Below are 12,561 nucleotides of genomic sequence, written 5' to 3' on the forward strand. Positions count from 1 at the left end.
TTTTAATGCTTGGTAAAGTAGCCTTATATGCCCTTGTTAAGAAATCTGCCAAATTGTCTTCTCCTCTTAAGAAGGACATTGTTAGCTTTGGTATTAGAGTTAACAGAGTGGTATTCCACCTTTTCAACTTATTAACGGCTGTTAATGCTTTAGGATTGAAGAGATAGTAAGCACACTTTGCGTCTGTTAACAAAGTACATTCACAGCTTGGACCTATTAGAGTTCTAAACGAGTTTGCTGCATAAATAATTCCTAGGATTTCAATGTCTATGATATGTAATCTTGACTCAGCAACGGTAATTTTCTTTGAGGTGTATGCGATAATTTCAAACATAGACGCTAAAGATTTTAAATTAAAGCTATTGGTTGATGAGACCATTGCGGGTCTTACTATGTGTTGCTCTTTGTGTCCATATAGTAAAAATACAAAAGGGGGTTTTGTTTTGTCTGAACAGTGTTGAGTGACAGGTTTGGCACCCTCTATATTTGTGATAACTATCACAGGACGGTACATAGCTACACTAAGAGCTTCAAATATGAGTTGTTGCGGATCTAGATATACATATCCATGCTCTAGTTTGCGAATAAATTCTAAGAATTTATCCCTATCATTATTAAATACAAATTGAATATACTTTTGTCTCAACATCGTAGAACGTATAATTTTTGATGCTCTTTGCAGGATAGTGGTCAAAGGTGTTTGAACTTTATTTAGTTCTAGAAGCAATTGTAAAGATATCCCGAGACTATTGTGTACAGTGTCTTCAGGATAGCCCAAAGTTTTACTAGCCAAATATTCAAACTCAGGTGGTCCATCTTCAGACATACGCTTCGCATAATCCTTAATGTTTTCACCTTCATTCTGCAAAGGTAGGGGTAAAATTGGTAACCTATTATCATAAATAACATGGTGTACAGGGTCATCGAAGTTTAGCCCAGGGGGTAGGGTTTTAGCCTGTAATTCTGGTATCACTATTTGCGCTAAGACTGCCGAATATGAACCAGTTGAAGTGCCGGCTGCGTCTGATAAGATAATCTTAGGTGCCGATAAGTTAACTAATTTGCTAAAAATTGGTCCTGAAGCTAAAGCTTTCTTAATGTCTTCGAATGCTTGTCTTTGTTCTGGAGTTGGGACAAAAGTTTTACCTATTCTAGTAGAAGTAAGTGAAGTTAGAATATGTGTAGGAGCCATAATATCAAATCTTAAATGTTTGTGCATACTTTGTAGTACTCCCATAAAAGATCTCATTATAGTGATATCAGTAGGCATGGGAATATTTAGAAGTTTTTGTACTCGCCTTTGATCTACACAGCAATAATTATGTGAAATGAAGAACCCAAAGAAATTTACCCTACTTTTAAAAAGTTGTGATTTCTTTAAACTAATCTTTCCTTTATGCGTGTGTATTCTCCCCATAACTTTCTTCAAAATCTTAAAATGTATATTCAATGATTCTGATCTAGTTTTAGCTAGTTCAGTTGAGACAATGAAATCATCGTAAATGTGTTGGACTTCTGGGATAGGTGAGTATACCATCTTGGCTAAATCACCGTCCATTACAACATTACCATTATCATCATAAACCAATTCCCAGTGTAATATCTTTTCCATAAAGCGTGATAGACTTTCAGGTGAAGTCTTAATGCCAGTTGGTAAGGATGCGTGTCTAAAAGCTCCTAATGGGGTTGCAAACAATGTTAGGTCTCTGCAAGAAGGTTCTAGCGTTATACTATGAAAGGCGTTAGCCATGTCACTACTACTATGCACAAATTTATCCCTTAGTGACTGAATCAAATTTTCTGCTGTGGGTAGCAGTGCAGGTTCAGACTGCAGACAAGGATTCAATTGTTGAAAATTTACAATTAAACGAGGACAGCTCCCCTGATCCGACTTTGGAATCAGATATGCTGGGCTTGCATAGTTGTTATAGGAATCCCCATCCAAATTAGCTCTTTCAATGGTGCCGTTCTTTAACAAAAACTCTAAGATAGATTGCATTTGCATTTTCTCTACGGGTGATAAATAATATAATTTCTTATGCTGGGGTAAAGTTTGACCAGGTTTTAGTCTAATTGTATAATTGCCTAGATATTTACTCATGTTACCTCTATCAGTAGAATGTGTAGATATGATATCAGGGTAAGATTTTAGGAATATGTCTTCTATATAATGTCTTACCTCTGGTGGATAGTCTGACAGCACCACAAGATCCTCTGGTTTAACAAACTGATCCTTAGGCACACTGTAGCCAGTAGGTTCTGTTACGTAGTCCATGAGGTTATCAGATTCAGCTATATGTTTTAAGCCAAGTTCAATAACGTCATCACTATTTTCAAAAAGTTTATTCTTTTCAGGATCTGGTGTAGTTAGAATTTCATCAATATTAGATCGGTAATCAGATAAGGCTACTCCTGGTATTGGAGTGTCATTGTTTATAGCTGTAGGATTCGGTATATATCCATCAGCTAAAGGGAAAGATCGTTCTACCAGATTGATGGCGCTGTATTTTGGTAGCTATAAGAGTTGGACTGAATTGTTGCTGGTGTCTAGTGAGATCTGATTGATGGCTGGAGCCGTAGCTTTCTCTGCGTGTTGTTCCAGGGCCTGTACAATCTCATCTAGCTCAGTTGTCACAGATACATTGTGTAGGAATGATTGTGTGAAATCAAAGTCTGTGGTGATTTCATTGACTACAAATTGGTTGCTGGGTTCCAAGTATCCGGTGATGACAGTATTAGTGATTGCATGTTCAGTGACATTTGTTATCATTGCTCTTCCACTAAGTTGTCCTCGGTTGTTGACAGTCAGTTGCGTTTGTCCAGGCTGAATTTTGATTCCTCCATTTCTATCATTAGCAATGTGGTCATCGCTGAGAATGACTTTTGTTCCAGGAGCTAAGTTGAAGAAATGGTTGATGTTCATTTCTATAGTCTGAGTTTCATTAGGCTCAATTTTGTCTATTGTCCCTGTGCAGAGTTGTAACTCATAATCAGAACAGAACAGACTATCTAGTACTCTCCCAGGATGGAACATAGAGTATAGATATGGTGCTGGCGGGTGATTATCCGCAACGAAAGTCAACCCTAATTGGAGATCTCTAATGCCGTTCATTCCAATGATCATAGGTGTGACATTCTTGTGTTCCTCAGGTACAATCATAAATGGTACTGGTCTATAGATGCCTGAGAATTGTGTGAGACGAATCATGAGAGTTATTTCTCCAGCTACTGGGATTTTGTGTCCAGAATAGCTGACAAGAACCATGTCACTCTTTTCCAGATGGTTCTTAACCTCATTTTGTTGTACTCCAAATAACATACCAAAATAGCTGGTTGACATGATATTTCTGTCTGCTGCTGAGTCAAACAAAGCTGTCATGTATACATCGTAGTTTCCATTTGACATACAGCCGGAACAGTTCAGGTACATTTTCCTATTTTCATCCATGATAGCTGCAGAACTATCTACCGCTAAAATCTTGGGGTTGTTTGGATCCATTCGAACGGTGATAGCGTTAACCCTACCTGTTCTGCCACGCTCCTTGGATTGTCCATTGGCTTTGGCCTCAACCCATTCTTCATATGCCTGTCTAAACACACCACCAGGTCTTACTTTACCACTATGGTACAGTTCCATCATTGCTGGTTGTCCAGGGCATAGGTGTTGCGCGTGGTATAGGTCTTTGCCATACTTCTTGTGACAGCTTGGGCAGTATCCGGATGTTAGTGCTGTTTGATATTGTCGTCCTTGGTCATCACACAGTAGTCTGCATCCATCTGATATTTTGTGGGAATTTTGACCACATGCACCGCAGTAGCGCTTATTGGATGTACCATAGGAGATATGATAATCTTGTTTGGTGTTCTTTTGTGGTTGTCTATCTCTATTATCCCTGTTTTCTCTGTTGTAGGTTTTAGGATAGGCTGGTTTAGCAGTAACTTCTCTAACTGTTGGCCTTTTATAATAGCTTGACGTAGCGGCAACTTTAGCAGGCTGTTTGTCTCTGTTCATTCTTGTATCCCTGTCATGTGAGTAGTTGGTGTTGTTTGTCTTTTTATGAAGCGATAAGTCTCCATTGTAACTGGCTGATACACCATTCTGCTGTAGGTCCAGATCTAGGTCTTCAGTTCTAGGATACATGGAAGCGGTCAACTCATGATATGTAGGGGATCTTCCAAGATCATGTGTGAGATTGTGATGGTTTTCAGATGCTATATTGCGGCTATTTGTTGGTAAGCTACGTTTGAGTGCCTCCACTGCAGTTATGTTGAATACATTCTGTCTTTCCTTCTTGTCTGTATAATGAACAGCGGCTCTGCTGGCAAGATTCTGAATTGTACTGACAAGCTTAGGGAATGACATGGCTTTGGTTCCCTTAAAGGCTATCAGCTTAGCTTGAGCTTCCTGTGGGCTGATGAGTATATCATACTGTAGCAGTAAGCTATTGTAGACACTTTCAATAGATAGTCCAAGATTGAAACTCTGCTGGATAGTAGTATATGCTTCCCCAGTTGTGGTTCTAAGCATAAAGGTTTCAAATTCTGATCTTGAGAGGTTACATAACTCCTGAGCAGTGTTCATCTCTGATAGGTAATCAGTAATGTAGGGTGGTTTGCCATCTCCTTTGAAGCAATGCTTGAGAGGGAAGGTTCCATTGGCTAACTTAAGCTTTTGATCGTTGCTTAGGGTGCTCTTACTTGCATAGCTGCTTGGTGGTTTAATTCCAGTTTGGTTGGTGAAGTTACTGAAGTGTCGTTGAGTGCGTTTGTCATTCTCCTCTTGTACAATACGCTGGGCCTCTAACTCAACTTCACGTCTTTGTTCCTCTTTGTATTCCCTCATACTCTGTGTGTAGTTGGTACAGAAGTTCCTCATCATTTCTGAGTCCACACGTAGGTTGGGGTTACAAAGTCTTATTGTATCCAGGAATTGTGGGAACAGGAAATTTCCCAGAGGATCTGATAGTGTTGCTCTAACATATCGATCTCTGATCAGTGCATCTGGTGAGTCCTCTCGCATGGGTATGGATCTTACAGATTCCCTGTCTGGTTCTGGCGTCTTGGTTCTCTCACCATTCTGTTCTGGTTCCTCCTGGTTGGGCATTGGTTCCTCTCTTCGTGTATCATCTCCTGCAGAAGCTGCATCAGCTGACGGAGTTCTTCTTCCAGGCGTCGTCGAGCGTCCTCGACGTGGAGTGTTCGCCTTTTCAGCGTTGTCATCTTTCTTACTTTTATTAAATAATGGCATTACAGCTAGCTTAAAGCTTTTAAACTTTCTATGAGTTCTTTAAAGAAGCTTATGAGATGTTGTACTATTTTAGGATTTAAATAGCAGAGGTATAGGAAGAAACCGACTAATGCGCTTAACGTTAAAACAATCAGGAATTGTTTACAATAACAAATTTTTCTTTTAAAATTGTTAAATATAGATGAGTATGTATTGTCTACTTCACCTACAGTTGTTTCTACGTCGTGAATGCTTGCGTGTGAGCTTGGAATCTTATTCTGGAGTGTGCGCTAATGCACTCTTATCCTTAATTAAGCTCAACTGTAGAAACACTTTTACTTAGATTTATTCTATATTTGCTTACAAAGCTAATGTGGGTTAGTTAGCTATACAAATTAGCTATAAGGTTAGATAGAATGTTAAAGTTTGCAGCGAAGTTAATTTGGGTATGCTAATATACTATCACAAATTAACTGTTATTTGCTTAGGCGTCGACTTTTCCTAGCAAATGTTATTGTTGAGAAAAACAGCAATTTATAATCCTTGTTGAATTCTTACTTCACTCTAAGGATATGTAGCTTACAATCTACTTATTCCTGTAAGGCTTTATGAATATAACTTACTAAGGTTCACTCCCAAAGGATCGTCTATATTCTAATAGTATTGCAACTGTTTTGCCTGAATATCAAAGATCTCGCACCCAATACTTATAGTTGTATTAGGGTATGCCTACCAATCCTACTAAGTATTATTCGCGAATTATTATGGGGCTTCACTTGTGATTTCAATCCTTATAACTATATTATTGAGACTCAATTTAGATTGTCCTATATATATGAATATAATCAGTTTGTTTTCAAGGTTATTATAGACCGGATGTGCTCCACTTAATTAGTGAGAACACAATATTCTATGTGTCTTACTGAAGTGTGATATCCTACGCAAGGTGATCAATCTATACGCTGGAAGTTGTCAATCAAACTCTTTAAAGTAGACTACAAGGTTGGTGTTATTGCTTGGTCAAATATTATTGAAAATCAAATTAGCTGAGTTAGTGCACTTTTTTTTTCTAAAAAAGTAACAATTTTAGATTATAAAGATTATGAACTATATGTACACACTTTATCTTACTTGGTTATAGACTTTATGCTAATAATCCTAAGTAAAATTAAATTTTCTCAATGGTATAAAAGAAAATGTTCTTTCTTTGTTTTAATCCGGATGTTTATAAAGACAGTAGAGTACTTCCAATATTACTTGCTACTTCTTTTAGAGACGTCCCAAGACTCCCAAGATAGGCTGCTGCAACCTTTTGCTGCGTTTGGTTACTAGAACTTTGTCTCTTATAAGTGTGCTTTTAAATTACATATAGGGCTTAGGTTGTTGACTATACTTTTAAATCACTAATATTCACTATCACTAATGATTGATGGTTTATAACTCTTCTCAAGTTGTCTGTTGAATTCTGGCGGCACATGAAATAGAAATTTTAGCATTAGCAAAGCAAGTAAAAATTTAGTTTTCATGTCCTACTTATTGTTGAGTGAACTGTTTATTGTATTTATGTATGTGTTTGTAAGGAACATACAAACAAAGAGAATTTCTAAGTTAAGATTGAATTAAAAACTTTCTAAGTCAAAATAAAATAGAATCACTCTAAGTCCAAAGTTGGAAAATTTTGACTAAGTCCAAAAAGTTTCTAATGAAATTATTCTAAGTACAAAATCAATAAATTTTGGCTTGGGAAAAAAAATCTAAAAATATCTTAAGTACAAAAATTAGCAAATTTTGACTAAGTCAAAAAAAATTTTCTTATTGAAATTATACTAAGTACAAAGTTAGTGAATTTTGACTAAGTCCATAACCTTTCAATGAAATTATGCCAAGTACAAAATTAGTGAATTTTGACTAAGTCCGTAACCTTTCAATGAAATTATGCTAAGTACAGAATTAGTGAATTTTTCTTGAGACAAAAGAAATAGAATTACTCTAAGTCCAGACGTGGAATATTTTGTCCAAGATGAAATTTCCTAACAGTTCATTCACAACGCTACTTTAGAGATTGCCTATAAGTCAAAAGAAATAGAATCACTCTAAGTCCACTGTTGGAATATTTTGACTAAATGCAAATCTCGCTAAGTTAAGAATTTTAAAATTATAAAGTATTAGAGTGTTAGAATTATCCTTCACCAAAAGAAATAGAATCTCTCTAAGTCCATAATTGGAATATTTTGGCTAAGACAAAAATACTCTAAGACAAAATTTTCTTTTAAGTGTGGAAAATGAAATTTGTTAATCTAATTGGAAAAACCGTAATTATTACAAGTCCGAATTTTGGTAAATTTCCAACCAAATTCACAATTTCATAAAAATTACTATAAGTCCAGAAATTCGAGATTCTCTCTGTAACAAAAGAAATAGAAACGGTGCTAAGTCCAAAAGTGGAATATTTTGCTCAGAGTCTCAGGAAGTCTCTGGAGTTATTTCTCTGATTGCATACAGCAATTTGTCTACACTTATATCATTCCAACCGATCGATGTTGAGAATATCTTTGAGACTTTGAAATATTTTGTTTAACTCAAAATTTTAGAGGCGATAGTTATTTTGATACATCCGCATATAAATCAGAATTGCATTAAGAATATAAGTCCTAGGCATGTATAAGTAAGTGCAAATCTCAGAAAATCGGTTCTAACGGCACCAAAGTATTAGTACAGTCTAACTTGAGTATAAATGCTACAAGTTTGTAATAATCTTTTGGCCCTTTACTACGACTCAAGAGTACTAACTGCTTTCGGCATATTGTTTCAGAAACATGGCTCCAAAGACAATATGTATCCCAACTAACAGCGTTTCCCGTGTTCTATAGGATTTGCTCCTAAGTTTTCATTTAATAAGGCAGTTCAAAATGGTCCTTTACAAATAGTATTTTGATAGCTTATAAATGAAAAGTTACTCCATGCTTGATTCTTAATAAGTTCTGGTTTAAGTATCAAAGATTCAAGTATTTCAACACTTAGAGAATTTCCGAATAAGTAAAAATCATACTAAGTCCGAAGATTTATATATATACTCCGCCACCTAGCACAACTCCTAAATTTCAAAATTCTGACTAAGTCCAGAAATCAAAATTTTGCACATAGCTCAATCATAGATTATTCCAAATCAAGTGTTTTACTAAAGAGAGGCGGACATGGAGGTGCCGGTGTGCTGGTATTCTCTAGGGCCTCTAGAGTGTCAACCAGTGCGAGTGTCCTTATAGGGCGGCGACCAATGGCCACAAATATGCTAGCATTCTCTAGGGCCTCTAGAGTGTCAGCTAGTGCAACTGCTCGTACACGAGGCTCTCAATTGCATTTGTGTCGTGCCTTTCAGTCCCTATCTCTTCAAACGCCTCATAGTCCTAACCTTGCTCTCAAATAGTATCACAGGTTTTGGTAAATCCGATTTTGCCATAGCTACAATTATTCGATTTTGGTAAAAATACCTGCCTTAGGCGGTTCGGGTACGGTAAGGAAAAAAAAGAAAAAAATTTATGAAGTAAAATTTTTCCAAGATACAAGTTGCACCATTGTGTGTGCGAATGGGGCGTTTGTCCATAATTAGGTATGGAGACCGCTCTTCTATGAGTACTTCTAAAACCTAATTTTAATGCAATACACATAGACATTCTCATCGTCGGTTCGCTTGTTTAGAATGCTTAACCCTCTATTCCCACAAGTATAATACGAATTTGGTTGAGCTGGTGGAAGCTCAACAAAAGACCCACGCGAAGTATTATGTTGCTTTAACCTAAGAATAAATGGTTGGTTTTGATATTCGATTAGAATCATATAAGTATATTAAGTATTAAGGAAGGAAAATGTTTTTATAAAGTGTATTTATATCACAAGTGCATAAGTTAAGTATGGAAATATTTACAGGATAAGTGTTAAAATTATAAGTAGAGTAGGACAGAAATGTGCCCTAAGTCCCAAGCAGTGAATTGTGCTAAGTGTTAGAGTTCTAACATAAGGCCTGAGCTCAATTCATGCTAAGTACTAAGGGGCCTAAATTTAAACTACAATGCATGCCAAACAACTAAGTCATTACCTTTTAAAGCCAGAAAGAGAAGTTGATGGTAGGAGAGTTAGTAAATAACTGAATAAATTCAAGAGGTACATGCTATAACATTAGCTCTGGACCAGGATTTTAGTGTTTGTCTGTGCAATTAAATATCTGTGTGTTAATATGTGACGTAAATCAGGCATGGTTGTAGGCATACATATATGTACTGGTTGTTTATATGATTACATTAACTATAAACATAATATCTTTAATAAACATATACTATTAGCAAATCACATACAGATTACCATGAATAGGCTGTCGTTACCTGTATATGGTGTCATATAGGTAGAGACAGGCCTATGAATGCATAAATTGATACAAATAATGCCTTGGGCCTAGCTAAAGTAATTGTGTCTTGCCCCTGAGTGCTACTAGTTAATTGCAGGGCACGTGTCAATCAAAGGTTCATAATATGATCTATAAAGTGTTGATTCTATATCAAGCATAGATAGATAGTTGTGGATGCGAAGCATTTCTGTAAAAGTCTCATATGTACGTTCAAAGAATTTGAAAATTGAGGATCGCATCTCCATTAGTATAAAGTCTATCCGTTCGTACATCTAACTGTCAAATTGTCATTCCCATATAAACAACCCCTTAAATAGTGGATGTAAATATTCATTTATTTCCCTGGTATATCATTTATATCCCTGGTATGATTTTAGAAGATTTTAAATTTTTTTTGGAAGATTTTATAATTTTTATTAATTACTAAAAGAAAGAAATATTATGGTCAGGGAAATAAATGAAATTTAAAAACCAAAATTAAACCACATTTTACTAGCATAAAAATGAGTTTTTGTTTAAATGAGAATGATATTCCTGTCCAGTTTTTTGTTTAGGAATGAATATTTCTTACCCTCGTGAATAAATGATGACCTATCGGTCCATCATTTATTCCCTCAGGTAAGAAATATTCATTCCTAAACAAAAAACTGGACAGGAATACCCCATTTAATGTGGTTTAATGAGAAAAGATATATCTTATGTTTAAGCGATTTGCTTTAACTTACAAAAATATTACATTTACAGTTGGTATAAACCCTTTTCTATGTCATAACTGTATTACAGTCTATTGTTAATTTTTAAGGTAAGATGTTCCTTGCAAAAATGTATTTCTAAGAATTTTATTGCTTTGCTACTCTATAATCAAAGTTGTATTTAAAGTGTGCCATATTTCTTTGTATAAATTGTTATTTCTGCGCTACTAATTATTATAATTATTCCTATTAGTGCAGCTACTCTATAATCATATAAACTTAACTGTACCTTGATTATTGTTATGAGGTATTGCGTAGTTTGGCGTAGCGTGGCTGTTGCTCATTTGTCTTCCAGTCCCTACTGAGAGACAGAGGAAAAAGGGTTTTATAATAACGTTTTCTTATTCGTTAGCTTCACAAATTTGGTGACTTTAGTGAATTTTTATTGGTTGCTTCATTAAGTTGAGTGCTCAAACGTTTCAATCACTAATTTTAAAATACAGAAGAGGTATTTTTTTGTACCATGATTGGGGATGTACATAAATTCATCGGCTATTGTCTTATCCCTTTAGAATCTTGGTAATCCGTCCAGCAGAGTCTTATTAGATTAGTCTTAGATTATTTGTTTTAATTGTGGACGTGGATGGTTAATTCTTGGATAATTTAAACAATGATATACAATGTTATATGTTATTGTTGAATCATTTTGTTTTAAAAAAGCTTCATAAGTTTATTATTTGATAACAAACTGCTTAAAAATTTGCTGCGATACTTATATACATAATTGTTCATTTGGAATCTTTTTTTACAGTATTGCTTCGAAATCGATTAATATCCGCTGGATTAGAACCGGTTCTCAGCCTTACTAAAAATTCATGTAGTCCAAATTGCAGAAAATTTTCTGCGAAAATTAAAATAAAAATTATAAAATTATTACCAGTTTTGTTAGTAGGGGTCCTCGGCCCCTCGGGCTAAGAAAAAAGGTTTTCATTTCAATTTGCACGGAAAGCTGTCTATAATGCGATGTGATAAATACCTATACTTTGATTTTGAATATCCTTTTCAGACATGGTTAGGGTGTTTGCATTCGACAAGGAGGGTTTGGGGTCAGGGTTTCTTGTAGCCTTTTCATCAACATAGTGCCTGGGATAGATAGATTGATTAATATTTTAGAATTGTTATGGTTAAATAATAGATAGTGCTTTCCCTCAAAGTGTTTGACGAGCACTGACAACCCCCTTCCCCCTAAGGACGTCAAAGCTTTTTATTTATGTGTGGTTTCAAAGCTTGAGGGGGCTAAACACTCCTTCACCCCCACCCTTAGACGTCTATGTTCCCTCTTTGTTTTTAAAATGAACTGAAAATAGTGTTGGAGTTTTTTTACGGTTCAGTGCCCTAACCTTGCGGGTTTACCCAGTACCCATTAGATCTTACCTATCCTAATACAACTGAATTTAAAAAGTTTTAGCTTCCTAACTTAAATAGCAGCCTAGAAAATAAAACCTTTCTTACAGACGGAATGACAGATGGACACTTCGAGTTAAACAGTAACTTCGATTCACAGTGCGTATGATTGTGCTTTGACTTTAGTGTCAGAACCTAAATTGGGACATAGTGCATTTCATTACCCTAGGTTGGGTAACTTCATTTCACTTTTCCATAAAATCTAAAATGCAGCGGTTTTTCAGAAAATTAGATTTAAAAATTTCAAGTTCAATTTTCATCCACTAGGAGTTACCGCATAATCATGACAAGAAAAGCAAAGATTATTTATTTAAACTTCTGAACAACTTTGCTTTTATGAAGTCTGTTATAAAACATCTCTATATATGATTTATTTAAGGCTGAATTTCCGTGACCTTAGCAAAGCAACTGATAAAAATGGCCATAAATCAACTCACTTCAGGAGTGATTTTATAAAGAACTTTATAAAAGCAAACTTGTTCAAAATTTTAAATATATAATCTTTGCTTTTCTTGTCATGGTTATGCGATAACTCCTAGTGAATAAAAATTGAACTTGAAATTTTCAAATCTAATTTTCTCAAAAACGGCTGCATTTTGATGTTACCTAACCTAGGGTAATGAAATGCAATATGTCCCAATTTAGGTTCCGACACTATAGTCAAAGCATCTTCGAAAGCACTGTGCAATTCTAAAAATGTAACATAAGTACCTGTTTTCGATTGTATTTCTGTTACTCTAAAAATTAACAATTAGGTTAATCATTTCCGTAAAGATGCA

At 35.4% G+C, this 12,561-nt stretch overlaps 1 protein-coding gene across 3 annotated transcripts in view; it reads right to left on the bottom strand.

The window, feature by feature from the left end:
* The window catches only part of LOC145328450 (uncharacterized), a 35,036-nt gene that overhangs the window by 14,048 nt on the left and 8,427 nt on the right, over positions 1 to 12,561 (bottom strand). For 2 of the 3 annotated variants that reach the window (XM_080172142.1, XM_080172144.1), the window contains exons 6-8: positions 12,494 to 12,519; positions 11,355 to 11,461; positions 10,608 to 10,679 (exon numbers count right to left, since the gene is read on the bottom strand). In XM_080172142.1, the coding sequence (XP_080028268.1) occupies positions 10,608 to 10,679; positions 11,355 to 11,461; positions 12,494 to 12,519 (205 nt within the window). The remainder of the gene's footprint in view (positions 1 to 10,607; positions 10,680 to 11,354; positions 11,462 to 12,493; positions 12,520 to 12,561) is intronic. The other variant, XM_080172143.1, reaches the window with a different exon arrangement.

The sequence above is a fragment of the Acartia tonsa genome, chromosome 9 (assembly GCF_053477335.1).
Source record: "Acartia tonsa isolate MP-2025a chromosome 9, ASM5347733v1, whole genome shotgun sequence".
Taxonomy (NCBI): Eukaryota; Metazoa; Arthropoda; class Copepoda; order Calanoida; family Acartiidae; genus Acartia; species Acartia tonsa.